This window comes from Trichomycterus rosablanca, chromosome 8 (genome assembly GCF_030014385.1).
Source record: "Trichomycterus rosablanca isolate fTriRos1 chromosome 8, fTriRos1.hap1, whole genome shotgun sequence".
Lineage (NCBI taxonomy): Eukaryota > Metazoa > Chordata > Actinopteri > Siluriformes > Trichomycteridae > Trichomycterus > Trichomycterus rosablanca.
In genome coordinates, this window is record NC_085995.1 from 1,634,668 (window position 1) to 1,648,302 (window position 13,635).

General features: G+C 42.9%; 1 protein-coding gene across 1 annotated transcript in view; it reads right to left on the reverse strand.

Annotated features, from left to right (window-relative positions):
- Positions 1 to 3,490: 3,490 nt before the first annotated feature.
- Positions 3,491 to 13,635, reverse strand: part of smpd3 (sphingomyelin phosphodiesterase 3) — a 17,101-nt gene continuing 6,956 nt past the window's right edge. Inside the window, exons 2-7 of the mRNA XM_062999692.1 lie at positions 10,260 to 10,335; positions 8,297 to 8,458; positions 8,122 to 8,211; positions 6,425 to 6,488; positions 4,308 to 4,470; positions 3,491 to 4,183 (exon numbers count right to left, since the gene is read on the reverse strand). Of these exons, the coding sequence (XP_062855762.1) occupies positions 4,082 to 4,183; positions 4,308 to 4,470; positions 6,425 to 6,488; positions 8,122 to 8,211; positions 8,297 to 8,458; positions 10,260 to 10,335 (657 nt within the window). The 3' untranslated portion in view covers positions 3,491 to 4,081. The remainder of the gene's footprint in view (positions 4,184 to 4,307; positions 4,471 to 6,424; positions 6,489 to 8,121; positions 8,212 to 8,296; positions 8,459 to 10,259; positions 10,336 to 13,635) is intronic.

A 13,635-nucleotide genomic window follows, 5' to 3' on the forward strand; every position in this document is an offset into this window, starting at 1 on the left:
AGAAGTGTTGAGTCGGGTTGAATGTTCACCAGGGCTCTGTGAAAGAGAAAGGGGACTTCCCTAAACTGTTCCTACAGTGTTATCATTAGCAGGGGTGTCCACATACTTCTGGCCACACAGTGTAGGATCCTGTGTGCTGTGTAAACAATGTCCATCGGGCATAAACATATAAGGAGGAAAACGCTGCTCACGGTTAAACACCCCAGACGTCAAACCTCGATGACCGGACGACTGGCCACGCCTGACGTGTAGGGTCAGAGTTCACCACCAAGAACACACATCGTACGTCCGGATTAGTGTTGCTTTGTATACCGTTCTTCAGCGTTAGACAGGCCGTCAATCCATCACAGGGCATCATGCTGACCGATCTACCGCCAATACACAGACTGGCATGTTAAAACGACACGAATAGTTGAACCTGCTGTGCCTGGTCGTCAGGGTCGAGATGCATCCGTGCCATACATGCACAGCTATTAAAAACCATGATATAATAATATTAATTTTTAATGATGCTGCATTTTTGCAGTCTCAGCTGGACACGTGACGGGTAGCGATGCCGGTATTAGCATGTGTGATCACGGCCAACGTGGTACGACCAGTACAGTTCAGCTCAGCCACCACAAGACCGTAGTATTACTTTATTTTCCTTATGTGGATATAAAAACGTCATTTTTTATTTAATTTTCTTGTCTGTGGGCGGCACAGTGGCACGGTGGCTCGGTGGGTAGCACTGTCACCCCACAGCAAGAAGGTCCTGGGTTCGGTTCCCAGGTGGAGTGATTTGGGTCCTTTCTGTGACAGTCAGGTTAACAGGAGACACTAAACTGCTCGAAGTGTGTGTGTGTGTGTGTGTGTGTGAGGCCTGTGATGGAGTGGCACTAAAACAGACGTTTTAAGATGTTTTAAGAAGATGTTTTAACAGATGTTTTAAGAAGTGGAACCAATTTAAGACCCTAAAACACAATCTGTTGAGCCACCGTGTCATGCAGTGGTTGTATATCTGATGTGATGAATGAGGTTTTGGTGGTGGACTCAGACTTGTATATTTTGGCAATTAGGACTGTAGGATGGATGGGGGCCGGACGTCTGTCTCAGTTCCCATTCATCGGTTTTACTGGCAGCTTAACTGGCAGGGAAATACTGGTTATATAACAGTAATAATAATAATAATAATAATGTAGAAACACAATATTAATAATCATAATAATAATCATTTAAAAAGGTGTACAGAGAGTATAAAATCAACCAGCTGACATGAATAACAACGTTCACGTGGAGTAAAAGTGGGTTCACGTCGTCCGTAGTGTTGATTAACAGGAGTGTAAACATTTGCACCAGCTCCGCCGCCTCAGCGCGGGTGTGAACACAGAGTCTCTGTCCTGTACAGCAAACATAACGAAGCCTTTTCACTGTACGCCAAAAGTCCCGGACGCTCCCATCACGAATCCCCAGCAATACTGCTGAAATTAAACAAAAAAACCCTGTGGCTGTGAATCATGAATCATCCACCAATCTGCGAATCATGAATCATTGTGAATTCTGAAGAATCCAGCCAACGACGAATCATCCGGTATCGTTTCCATGTGAATCCTGTCTGTAAATGTCACTCATGTTGTGAATCATCATAAATGATTCTGTGATTTGTGAATCCTGACTCATCCTCTGAATCGCGAATCAATTTTTCATTTTTCATTCACAGCATTTAGCCGACAAAACACAATGAACACAATAAAGGATTAAGGGCCTTGCTCAAGGGCCCAACGATGGCAACTTGGCAGTGGTGGGGCTTGAACCCGCATCCTTTTGATCAATAGTCCGGCACCTTGCCCCAGTCAACGTTCATGTAAATAATCCTGTAAATAGTGAATTATTCTGTAAACTGCCCCCTGAATCATTAGACATGATGTGATTCATGAATCGTCCTGAATCATCCTGTAAATTTCTCATCCTCTTCAGCGAATCATGAATCATTTTGTAAATCATTCAGTGAATCATGAATCATGCTGTGAATCATAAAAACTCCTGCAGACTGTAAACTGCCTCCTGAATCATTAGACATGATGTGATTCATGAATCGTCCTGTAAATCCTGAATTATCCTGAATCCTGTAAATGAATCTTTTTGTAAATAGTGAATCAATCTGTGAATCGTGAATCATTTCGTGAATCGTAAAAACTCCTGCAAATTGTAAACCGCCCCCTGAATCATTAGACATGATGTGATTCATGAATCATACTGAATCATTCTGAAATTTCTCATCTTCTTCAGCGATTCATGAATCATCTTGTGAATCATGAAACTCCTGCAAATTCATGAATCGTCCTGAATCATCCTGTAAATTTCTCATCCTTTTGAACGATTCATGAATCATGAATCGTGAAAACTGCAAATTGTAAACTGCCCCCTAAATCATTAGACATGATGTGATTCATGAATCGTCCTGAATAATTCAAAAATTTCTCATCTTCTTCGGCGATTCATGAATCATTTTGTAAATAGTGAATCATTCTGTGAATCATGAATCATCTTGTGAATCGTAAAAACGCTTGCAAATTGTAAACTGCCCCCTGAATCATTAGACATGATGTGATTCATGAATCTTCCTGTAAACCCTGAATCATCCTAAATCCTGTAAATGAATCATTTTGTAAATAGTGAATCATTCTGTGAATCGTGAATCATCTTGTGAATAGTGAAAACTCCTGCAAATTGTAAACTGGCTTCTGAATCATTAGACATGATGTGATTCATGAATCGCCCTGAATCATCCTGTACATTTCTCGTTTTGAGCGATTCATGAATCATCTTGTGAATAGTGAATTGTAAACTGCCTCCTGAATCATAAGACATGTGATTCATGAATCTTTCTGTAAATCCTGAATCATCGTAAATCATCGTGAATCCTGTAAATGAATCGTTTTGTAAATGGTGAATCATTCTGTGAATCATGAATCATCCTGTGAATCATGAATCATCCTGTGAATTGTAAACTGCCTCCTGAATCATCAGACATGATGTGATTCATGAATCTTCCTGTAAATTTCTCATCCTCTTCAGCGATTCATGAATCATTCTGTAAATAGTGGATCTGTGAACCGTGAATCGTGAATCATCGTGTGAATCGTAAAAACTCCTGCAGACTGTAAACTGTCTGCTGTAAGTCCTGAATCGTTCTGTGAATCGTGAATCACTGAATCGTTTGTGGATCTGGTGACGGAGCAGGCAGTAGTTTCTCATGGCTTTTCGTGGCTTTTCCATGAAAGTTGATCAAACATCTGAACCAAAAAGACAAAATAAATCCGGACGTCCGGACGGTTAATCTACGGTAACACTCGGTTCCTAGTGCGCACACGTACACGGTAGCACGACTGTATTTCTACCACTGGCTACAATTACCTGACGGCGCTAGAAATAGAAACTTTAACTAGCTGTAATTATCCGGATCGAGTCCAGAGTCTCGGACAGAGTTACACGCTGAAAATGATTCGGTGTGTGTGTGTGTGTGTGTGTGATGTATAAACTCCCTACAAAGTCGGCACAGCTGCCATAAAAAGGTCTAGAAAGGATTAGAAAAGAAAGACACTTCTTGTTGAGGTTCTCGATGACAGAAAAGTCTAAAACAGGAACCGCGTTTTTACACTTTGGTGTTCCTAAAGTATCCGGACATGCAACACTGTGGATCCAGGCTTTGCTATGAAGCACGTCCGGGGTCGTGGCGTCTCTCGGGTGGCTTCTCATTGGTCTGTAGGCCACAGAGAAGTGAGAGGAGCTGAACTTGTGAGATAGAGCGTGGTGGAGGCGTAAACTCTCACTCGCTGGACGTCGAGAGTCCTGAAGGAGGAACCGAGAGAGTGAGATCAGTGTGTTCCAGATGCGTCTGTGGTAATTGTACCACCATGAGGGCACATGTGGTCAGTTGTGTGTGTGTGTGTTCGGATTACGTTTAACTTTCGTAACATCGCGCTTTGTTTTCCGCTCGTCATCGTCCGTCCGGGTCGTTTTGAGACGTCACGCGGCTAATTTCGGTCCTCCCCTCGATGTTCCCTGTGTCCGTGGCGTCGTGTACGAAGGCGGCGAGTTTTTAGGACTCCTCCTCTCCCGTGGACACGGCGAGTCGAGCGGCCACAGAGAGGTGATCGGTCAGACCCGCCAACTGAGTGATGAAGCTGAACTCCTCGATGTCCTGAAACAAATAAACAACACAGATAAATCGATCACGCCTCATCTACACTATGACCAAAAGTATTGGGACGCCCTTTCTAATTATTATTAAACTCATGTTAGTGTGTGTGTGGATCATTACTGACCACTTTCCAGTCGCTTTGCAGTCCCTCCTCTCTGTACAGAATGTAGTCGATCCTTCGTCCGTTCCCCTTCAGCGGGATCTTGCGACCCTTCTGACTGGGACACTGGTTCTTACTGGCGGGAAACACCAGGTACTCCTTCCTGCCCTCTTCGTTCTCCATCACCCTGTTACACAGACACACAGGTGAAGGAACCCATGAGGAACCTTTCTGTTCCCTCAGCAGGGGGTAGAAATTCGGACACTGGAAAGGGACGCCCCTTTTAATGATTGAATTTTTGTGTAATAAATGAATCATATGAAGGAAATTACATGCTTCCGACTTTGCATCAACAGTTTAGGGAAGGCCTTCTGCATTGCCAAGAAGCTAAACGAAGAAAAGCTCCAGTGTCCTGCCCAGAGCCCTGACCACAGCCCCACTCCACAGCATCACCAACATCAGTGCACTGAATGGGCACAAATTCCCATACACAGACGTACTCAGAAGAGCGAAACATAGACGTCAGTCTTTAAAAAGCATTTGGTCAAAGCTTATGGTCAGGTGTCCAGATACTTTTGACCATGCAGTGTACGTTTCAGGTTCATTGTTTTGTCGATGATCAAACCTTGACCCAGTTTAGCTTCTTGGCAGTGGCAGACGATACTTTCTTAGCATGTAGGTAGGTGGCTGGGTGGCTGAGTTTGCATGTTCTCTGTTTGCATGTCCATGTGGGTTTCCTCCAGGTGCTCCGGTTTCCTCCCACCAGTCCAAAGATCTACAGCCCGGCCAATTGGAGCTACTATAAATTGACTCAAGTGTGTGATGGACTGAGAACCAGTCTGGCATGTTTCCTGCTTTCTGCCCAATAAACCGGACCCACCGTGACCCTGACCAGATTGAAGCAGTGGTAATGAAAGGAATGAATGACTGAAGGTGACGTCTCTTCGTCTCTTTAATCTACAACTTTGTGGGGGTTTTTTTTTGAAGATTTGGTGCCTTTCTGACCCCCCTTGTCATCGTATGTGGGGGTGCAATACATATGCAGCCTCTTTTAGGCAGGTTCGTTCCAGCTCTGACTGTTGTGTAGCTTTTTTACAGCTATCGCTGAATTATAGAGGTTTTATATCTGTGTCCCAACCTTTCCCGGGTCTCGACCCCCTTTTTCAGTGACCAAGTAGGCTGCGACCCCTGCCACAGCTACATTAGGAGGCGTTATTGATAAATCCTAAAAAGGTCTTAGACTTAGAGTCCTTTAGCTTTCTTAGGTCTTATACTGTACAACCAAACAAAAACACAGTGAAATAGATTTTTCAAAATACAATTCTTTAATTTAACAGTTTTAAACAAATATTAAACTGTAACAGAACTAACATTAATTAAATAGAAATAAATAAAATATTTATCGGAATAATAATTGATGACTAATCATCACTAATCATTCATTGTTAATCATCTTTAATGTGATGTTTGGCTCTGCATTTTGGTATTCGAGTATCCGAATGATTACGTTTTTTCTTTGTTCATTTCCATGACAGCGCGTGCAATTAAAATTTACAAGCAATCGTTTGTTCCGACTTTAGAAGTAACTTTAAAAAAATAACAAAATGTAATATTGTCGTCTGATTCAAGTGCCGCAAGAAAACACGCTTCCGGAGGTTCGGTAATTAAGTAAGCATACGTGTCATATTACGAAGCACTTTTTATGATTAAACGATTGTTAAATTAATTACTTCAAAATTATTAGACTAAAATTAAATATTTTAAAAACCTGTGGCGACCCCCCGAAAAAAACCTCCGCTTGGGAACCACTGTTTTATATGTTGGTTTTATTTTATTTAAGAGGAAAGACTGACGGAATTAAACCTTAGTGTCACCTCATATTTATACCCCAGTGAAAGCAGGATGCTACAGATGATGGCTGGGCGTGTCCAAAACTGTTGACCGTTAGTGCAGTTGAATAAGTGTGATACTGATGAAGTGTGATACTGGACTCACACTCATACTGTGTCACCTCATATTTATACCCTGGTGAAACCGGATGGAACATTTATATAGTATACTGTCTAAGCAATTGCAGGTTAGGGGCCTTGTTTAGGGGCCCAACAGTGCCAACACTAGGCCAAGACTGCCCCATGACTTACTTTTGGAGGCTCTCTGGTGAGCTGACTTCCTCATCATACAGGCCGCTTGGGTCCAGCAGGGTGCCTATAGAACACACACACACACACACACACACACAATTTGTTAATGACCACTATATCCTGGTCAGGGTCGCTGGAACACTGGGCACAAGGCAGGAACACCCTGATCAGGGTTCCTATCCATCGCAGGGCTTCAGCCAAGCCCACAAAAGTATTGAATTCATGTGTTTTAACTGTTAATAGGAAATAATATGCTTTTGACTGTGCAGAAACAGTTTAGGGAAGGTCATTTCCTGTTCCAGCATAAAGAAAAGCTCAGTTTAAAGAAGCTCCAGGGTCCGGCACAGAGCCCTGACCTCAACCTCACTCAACAGCTCTGGAATGAACCCGGAACATCAACTGACATGCTGTCATCTTTTGACTGAATAGGCACAAATTCCCACAGACACACTTCACAGTCCTGTGAGAAGCTTCTCATAAGAGCGGCTGTTGCTCTAGTTGATAAGATCACACAGAGGGTCACTCTGTTTTAATAGGTTGTTTTTAAAACGGGACGTCGAACAAGCTCACGATCAGGCGTCCAAATACTTTTGGCCGTACAGTGTATGAATTATTCCTCAACATGCGAACTCAAATACACCGCCGAGTCATAAATCCGCAATCAACACCCTCTCGTACACGGATTGAAACGCCTCGTCGACACTCCGCTCACGAGCACGTCGCCGCCCCGGCTTCTCTCTCCGCAATCAGAGCCGCCGTCCGAGACTCCGAGACTCTGTAGCCTGCGTGGGCATCACGCCACACTCCAGCGAGCCGGCTCCATACCGCCGTGAGTCATAATTACACTTCCTCTATCTGCCACCCTGCTAAAGGCTCGGGGGCTTTCTACAAAAGCACTCCTGCAGGTCATCATCTCACTTCCTCTTTCTGCCTCACTCTTTCTGGTGAGCTTTCAATCATTTCCTGTTCTGAGCTCAGATGGATCTGTAGATCTGAGCTTCTTAAAATTTTTTTCCTCGAAGACCCCCCTGTGTTCGGGGGTGCGTGTTGTTTAATTCTTGATGCGAGCTACTGAACCTGCACCGCCATGCTACCATTCAGAGCCTCCTGTGTTTGCAGAGCATGCTGGGAAGTCGATGTGTTCACAGCAGTTTCCTGCCAGCTCATCTCACACACCATCTGCAGGAGCGCTGCCTGTACCTCGTCTACATTTACTCCAGAAAAACACGGGACCAGTGCGCTCGCACTTACACCCACGGGCACACATACACACACACACACACATACATATATACACTTAACATACACACACACACACACACACACACACACACTCAAATACACATACACATATAGACGTATACACTTAACCATTACACACACACACACACTAAAACACATGTATACACACACACACTAACATACACACACACACTCAAATACACATACACATATAGACGTATACACTTAAACATACACATATATAAATACATACACATACACTATTACACATACAAACATATTTATATTATATTTATATTTATTATTAGTAGTAGTAGTATTATAAATTATTTAGACGTGTCCAGTTCACTCTGTTGTAAGTCTCATTTACATTACAAGCACATCTTTACTTGTTAGTAGCAGTGTTAGTGATGAACCACAGGAGGGCAGTAATGACAGAGGACAGACAAACTCACCCAGAGCCCAGGGTTTGTCCTCTCCGGGCCCCAGCCGACACGGGTCTCTGTACTGAGTGAAGATAGTGTGTTGCTGCTCCAGTTTATCTTCTAAAAAAATAAACACAAATAAATAGATTCAGCAAATTCAGCTTTATATTAGCCATGTAAACACTTACACTAAACAAGGACTCACCTGAGGAGCAGTTATCGAAATTGAGGTCTCCGAGGATGACGTCGAAGGCCACTTGGTCCTCCAGACCTTTCTCCTGAGCGGAGGATTGAGACGTGGCCCTCCTGAACTCGGTCCCCCACTGAAGCAACATATCCAGCTGCTCACAGCGCACCGCCGCGTCGCCTGGACCGGAGACACAGAGGAACATCTACAGAACGAACGTACGGTAAAAAAGTACATGGACAGCCACACCCGCCGCTCAGATGTGTTTAAAATCAGTTATACATGGTACATATACTGGTACATCCCCCTCCGTCACGTGTGCAGTAGCCGACTGCATCTTTATCACCTGCACGAGGCGAGTTCATATGTGGATCAGCTTTGTGTACGGAGAGCCACACCCTGATCAGCATTATCCCTCGTCTCCGTGCAGGCGGCATCAATCAGCCAGCAGAGGTCGTAATTGCATCAGTTATGAGGTCCCATCGGCTCCCACCCCGAATGAACAACAAGCCAATCGTTCTTCATCAGAATGACTCATGAATCAGAGTGATTCATGAATCAGAACCACTATTGAATCAGAACCAGTCATGAATCAGAACAACTCATGAATCAGAACGAATTATGATTCAAAACCACTCATGATCAGAACAACTCCAGAATCAGAACCACTCATGAATCAGAACAACTCATGAATCAGAACCACTATTGAATTAGAATCAGTCATAAATCAGAACGACTCATAAATCCCAACGACCCCTAAATCAGAACCACTCATGAATCAGAACCACTCATGAATCAAAACAACTCATGAATCAGAACGACTCAGGAATCAGAACAACTCATGAATCAGAACGACTTACAAATCAGAACTACTCATGAGTCTAAATAATTCATGAATCAGAATGACTCATGAATATAAGTGATTCATGAATCAGAATGACTCATGAATCAGAACGACTCAGGAATCAGAACCACTCATGAATCAAAACCACTCATGATCAGAACCACTCATGATTTAAAACCACTCATGATCAGAACGACTCATGAATCAGAACCACTATTAAATCAGAATCAGTCATAAATCAGAACGACTCATAAATCAGAACGACCCCTGAATCAGAGCCACTCATGAATCAAAACCACTTATGATCAGAACGACACACGAATCAGAGCCACTCATGAATCAGGACAGGGCAGTTGTAGCCTAGCGGTTAGGGTACTGGACACACAGTAATCAGAAGATCTCTGGTTCAAGCCCCACCTGCCAGGTTTTTGCTGTTGGGCCCTTAAGAAAGGCCCTTAACACTCAATTGCTTAGATCATATTCTGTCACAGTATTGTACTAACAAAGAAGGTGGTGAAATTCTTCCAGGGGGACTAAAGGGGCACTTTAATTTAACCTCTACATTCCTGCACAGATTGAATAGGCAGGTATGAAGGATTTGTTTAATTAGATTTGTGTTTGTTTAGATTGTTTAGAAAATAAAATGAGAACTGATCACTATTAAAATAATATCCGAGGCTCTGACTGAGGAGTACAGGGGCGTGGCGCTTCCCCTCTGCCCGTGGAATTGGACCCATTTACAACCTCTGTACCTGTCAGTCCCTGTAAACAAGACCCGCCCTTTGTACCCACCAGTGCTAGAGAACCGGGTGTGGTGCCAATAAACCAGGCACGACTTTTACTCTGTCATAATTCTAACCACTAAAATTTGCATCCTGCCATAATTCTCACACACGCCCTGAATCAGCTCGGTTTGATGTGATTAGCACGAGCATGTGAGCGCCAGCATCCAGGAATAGCGCGGAGCTCTGTCTTCTACGTCGCCGGCCTTTAAATAGCAGCACTGACGCCGAACCCGACCGGCAGCCGTCGCCATGGAAATGCACCGGCGCTCGTGTGGGCGGACGGGCGGGCGCTCGGATGAAGGAGCCGTGATGGCGACTGTGTACAGATTTATCGCGCGTCCGGATCACTTACTCTCGATGGCGTGGAGGTGAGTGGAGGTGATGTAGCCCACGACCCTCTGGCCCTGCTGGGAGGTGCCCACCTGAACCTGCGGGGACACAAAATAATAAACAAAATAATTAACACAAAATAATAAACAAAATAATGCACTCTAAAATAATATCCATTTTAATAGCAACACAACAGCACGCTAATCATAACACGCGTAACGAGTGCAGGGCCGCGCCTTTAAGCACAGCGGATGATGAGTGATTATGAGGCTGTGAGGGATGGGAGAGGAAGGGAGTTTAAACTGTCCCTGATGAGCACGAATTTACAAATAAACGACACTCCTGCACCTTTATACACATTAAACATCAATAAGAATCTATTTACATTTGAAGGGAACTCCGTTGGTTGCTCCGCATTCGTCCGCCACGTCATTTTTTGTGAGAAAAGTCGTGCCGCACTGAATGCTGGGATTGCCTTCAGCGCTGAGGAAGCGTCGGGCGCTGAATCAGAATGACTTATAAATCAGAACCACTCATGAATCAAAACGACTCATGAATCTGAGTGACTCACGAATCAGAACAACTCATTTACATTTACATTCATCTCATAAATCAGAACCACCCATGAATCAAACTCACTCATGAATCAGAACAACCCACAAATCAGAACGACTCCTGAATCAGAACAACTCATGAATCAGAACCACTTATGAATCAGAACAACTCATGAATCAGAACAACTCACGAATCAGAACAACTCATGAATCAGAATCACTCACAAATCGGAACTGCTTATGAATCAGAACGACTCATGAATCAAAACCACTTATGAATCAGAACAACTCATGAATCAGAACAACTCATGAATCAGAATCACTCACAAATCAGAACTGCTTATGAATCAGAACGACTCATGAATCAGAACCACTTATGAATCAGAACAACTCATGAATCAGAACAACTCATGAATCAGAATCACTCACAAATCGGAACTGCTTATGAATCAGAACGACTCATGAATCAGAACCACTTATGAATCAGAACAACTCATGAATCGGAACAACTCATGAATCAGAACAACTCATGAATCAGAACAACTCATGAATCAGAATCACCCACAAATCGGAACTGCTTATGAATCAGAACGACTCATGAATCAGAACCACTTATGAATCAAAGCAACTTATAAATCAGAACGACTCCCAAATCAGAACCACTTATGAATCAGAACCACTCATGAATCAGAACAACTCATGAATCAGAATCACTCACAAATCGGAACTGCTTATGAATCAGAACGACTCATGAATCAGAACCACTTATGAATCAGAACAACTCATGAATCGGAACAACTCATGAATCAGAACAACTCATGAATCAGAACAACTCATGAATCAGAATCACTCACAAATCGGAACTGCTTATGAATCAGAACGACTCATGAATCAGAACCACTTATGAATCAGAACAACTCATGAATCAGAACAACTCATGAATCAGAATCACCCACAAATCGGAACTGCTTATGAATCAGAACGACTCATGAATCAGAACCACTTATGAATCAAAGCAACTTATAAATCAGAACGACTCCCAAATCAGAACCACTTATGAATCAGAACCACTCATGAATTAGAATCACACATGAATCAGAACGACTCGTGAATCTGAGTGATTCATGAATCAGAACCACTCATGAATCAGAACCACTCATGAATCAGAACCACTCATGAATCAGAACCACTCTTGAATCAGAACAGGGCAGTTGTAACCTGTCGGTTAGGGTACTGGACACACAGTAATCAAAAGATCGCTGGTTCAAGCCCCACCACTGCCAGGTTTCTGCTGTTGGGCCCTTAAGCAAGGCCCTTAACACTCAATTGCTTAAATAATATACTGTGGAACGACAACCACTCATGAATCAGAACTCATTGATTCTCGCTCCTTGTTTACTTCAGCCAGAGTTCAATCGATCAGTCTGAGATTTTATTTATTTATTTATTTATTTATTTGCCCCCCTCAACATTTGGCATGAAAACAAAAAGCCTGAAGCTGATTAGCGTGGGCACAGAGACGCCGGCTGAAGGATTTAGAGAGGAAGTGATGGGTGGGTAAAGGTAAACGCTCGCCACTTTGATTTGTAGATTTAATTCCATTAAGAGAAAGTAATGAACCGTCGGTGGGGGGTCGAGTTCTCTCAGCTGGAAACGAGCCTGTTACTGCATTACTGCTCACACACACACACACACACACACACACACACACACACACACATTACATAGACAAAAGTATTGGGACGCCCTTCTAATTGTTATAAATCAGTGTAATAAATCAGTTATATAAAGTATTCTATGCTTCCAACTTTGCAGCAACAGTTTAGGGAAGGACCTTTCCTGTTCCAGATTGAAGAAAAGCTCGGTTTAAAGAAACTCCAGTGTCCTGCACAGAGCCATCTTTTGAGTGAATGGGCACAAATTCCCACAGACGTACTTCAAAGTTTTGTGAGATGTTTCTCACATGTTTACTCACTCACTCACTCACTCGTTTAATTACTCACTCACTCACTCGTTTAATTACTCACTCACTCACTCACTTATTCACTCACTCACTCGTTTAATTACTCACTTACTCACTCACTTATTCACTTACTCACTCACTCACTCACTCGTTTAATTACTCACTTACTCACTCGTTTAATTACTCACTCACTCACTCGTTTAATTACTCACTTATTCACTCACTCACTCACTCGTTTAATTACTCACTCACTCACTCGTTTAATTACTCACTTATTCACTCACTCACTCACTCGTTTAATTACTCACTCACTCATTTACTCACTCGTTTAATTACCCACTCACTCACTTATTCACTCACTCACTCACTCGTTTAATTATTTACTTATTCACTCACTCACTCACTCGTTCAATTACTCACTCACTCACTTATTCACTCACTCACTCACTTGTTTAATTACTCACTCACTCATTTACTCACTCACTCGTTTAATTACCCACTCACTCACTCACTTATTCACTCACTCACTCACTCGTTTAATTACTCACTCACTCACTCACTCACTTATTCACTCACTCACTCACTCGTTTAATTACACTGGTCAACAGAGATTTTGTTTCTTGAACACTTTTGGGTGTGTCCTAGGTATTTTGAGCTGCTGATAACAAAAATCACCTCAAATTTTTCCTATCACGTACCATTTTATTGATTCATGCCTCAAGGCTGTCTTGTTATAAGGTGACAATGTCTATCCTTCAGTACCTGTTGGTATGCTTTACACATGAAGGAAACATACCAGAACATGGAACTGTTGTTGAAACACATCAAGTACAGCAACTACAACTGAAACAGCTGGAGATTTAGAGTGGCACTGCTTCTTG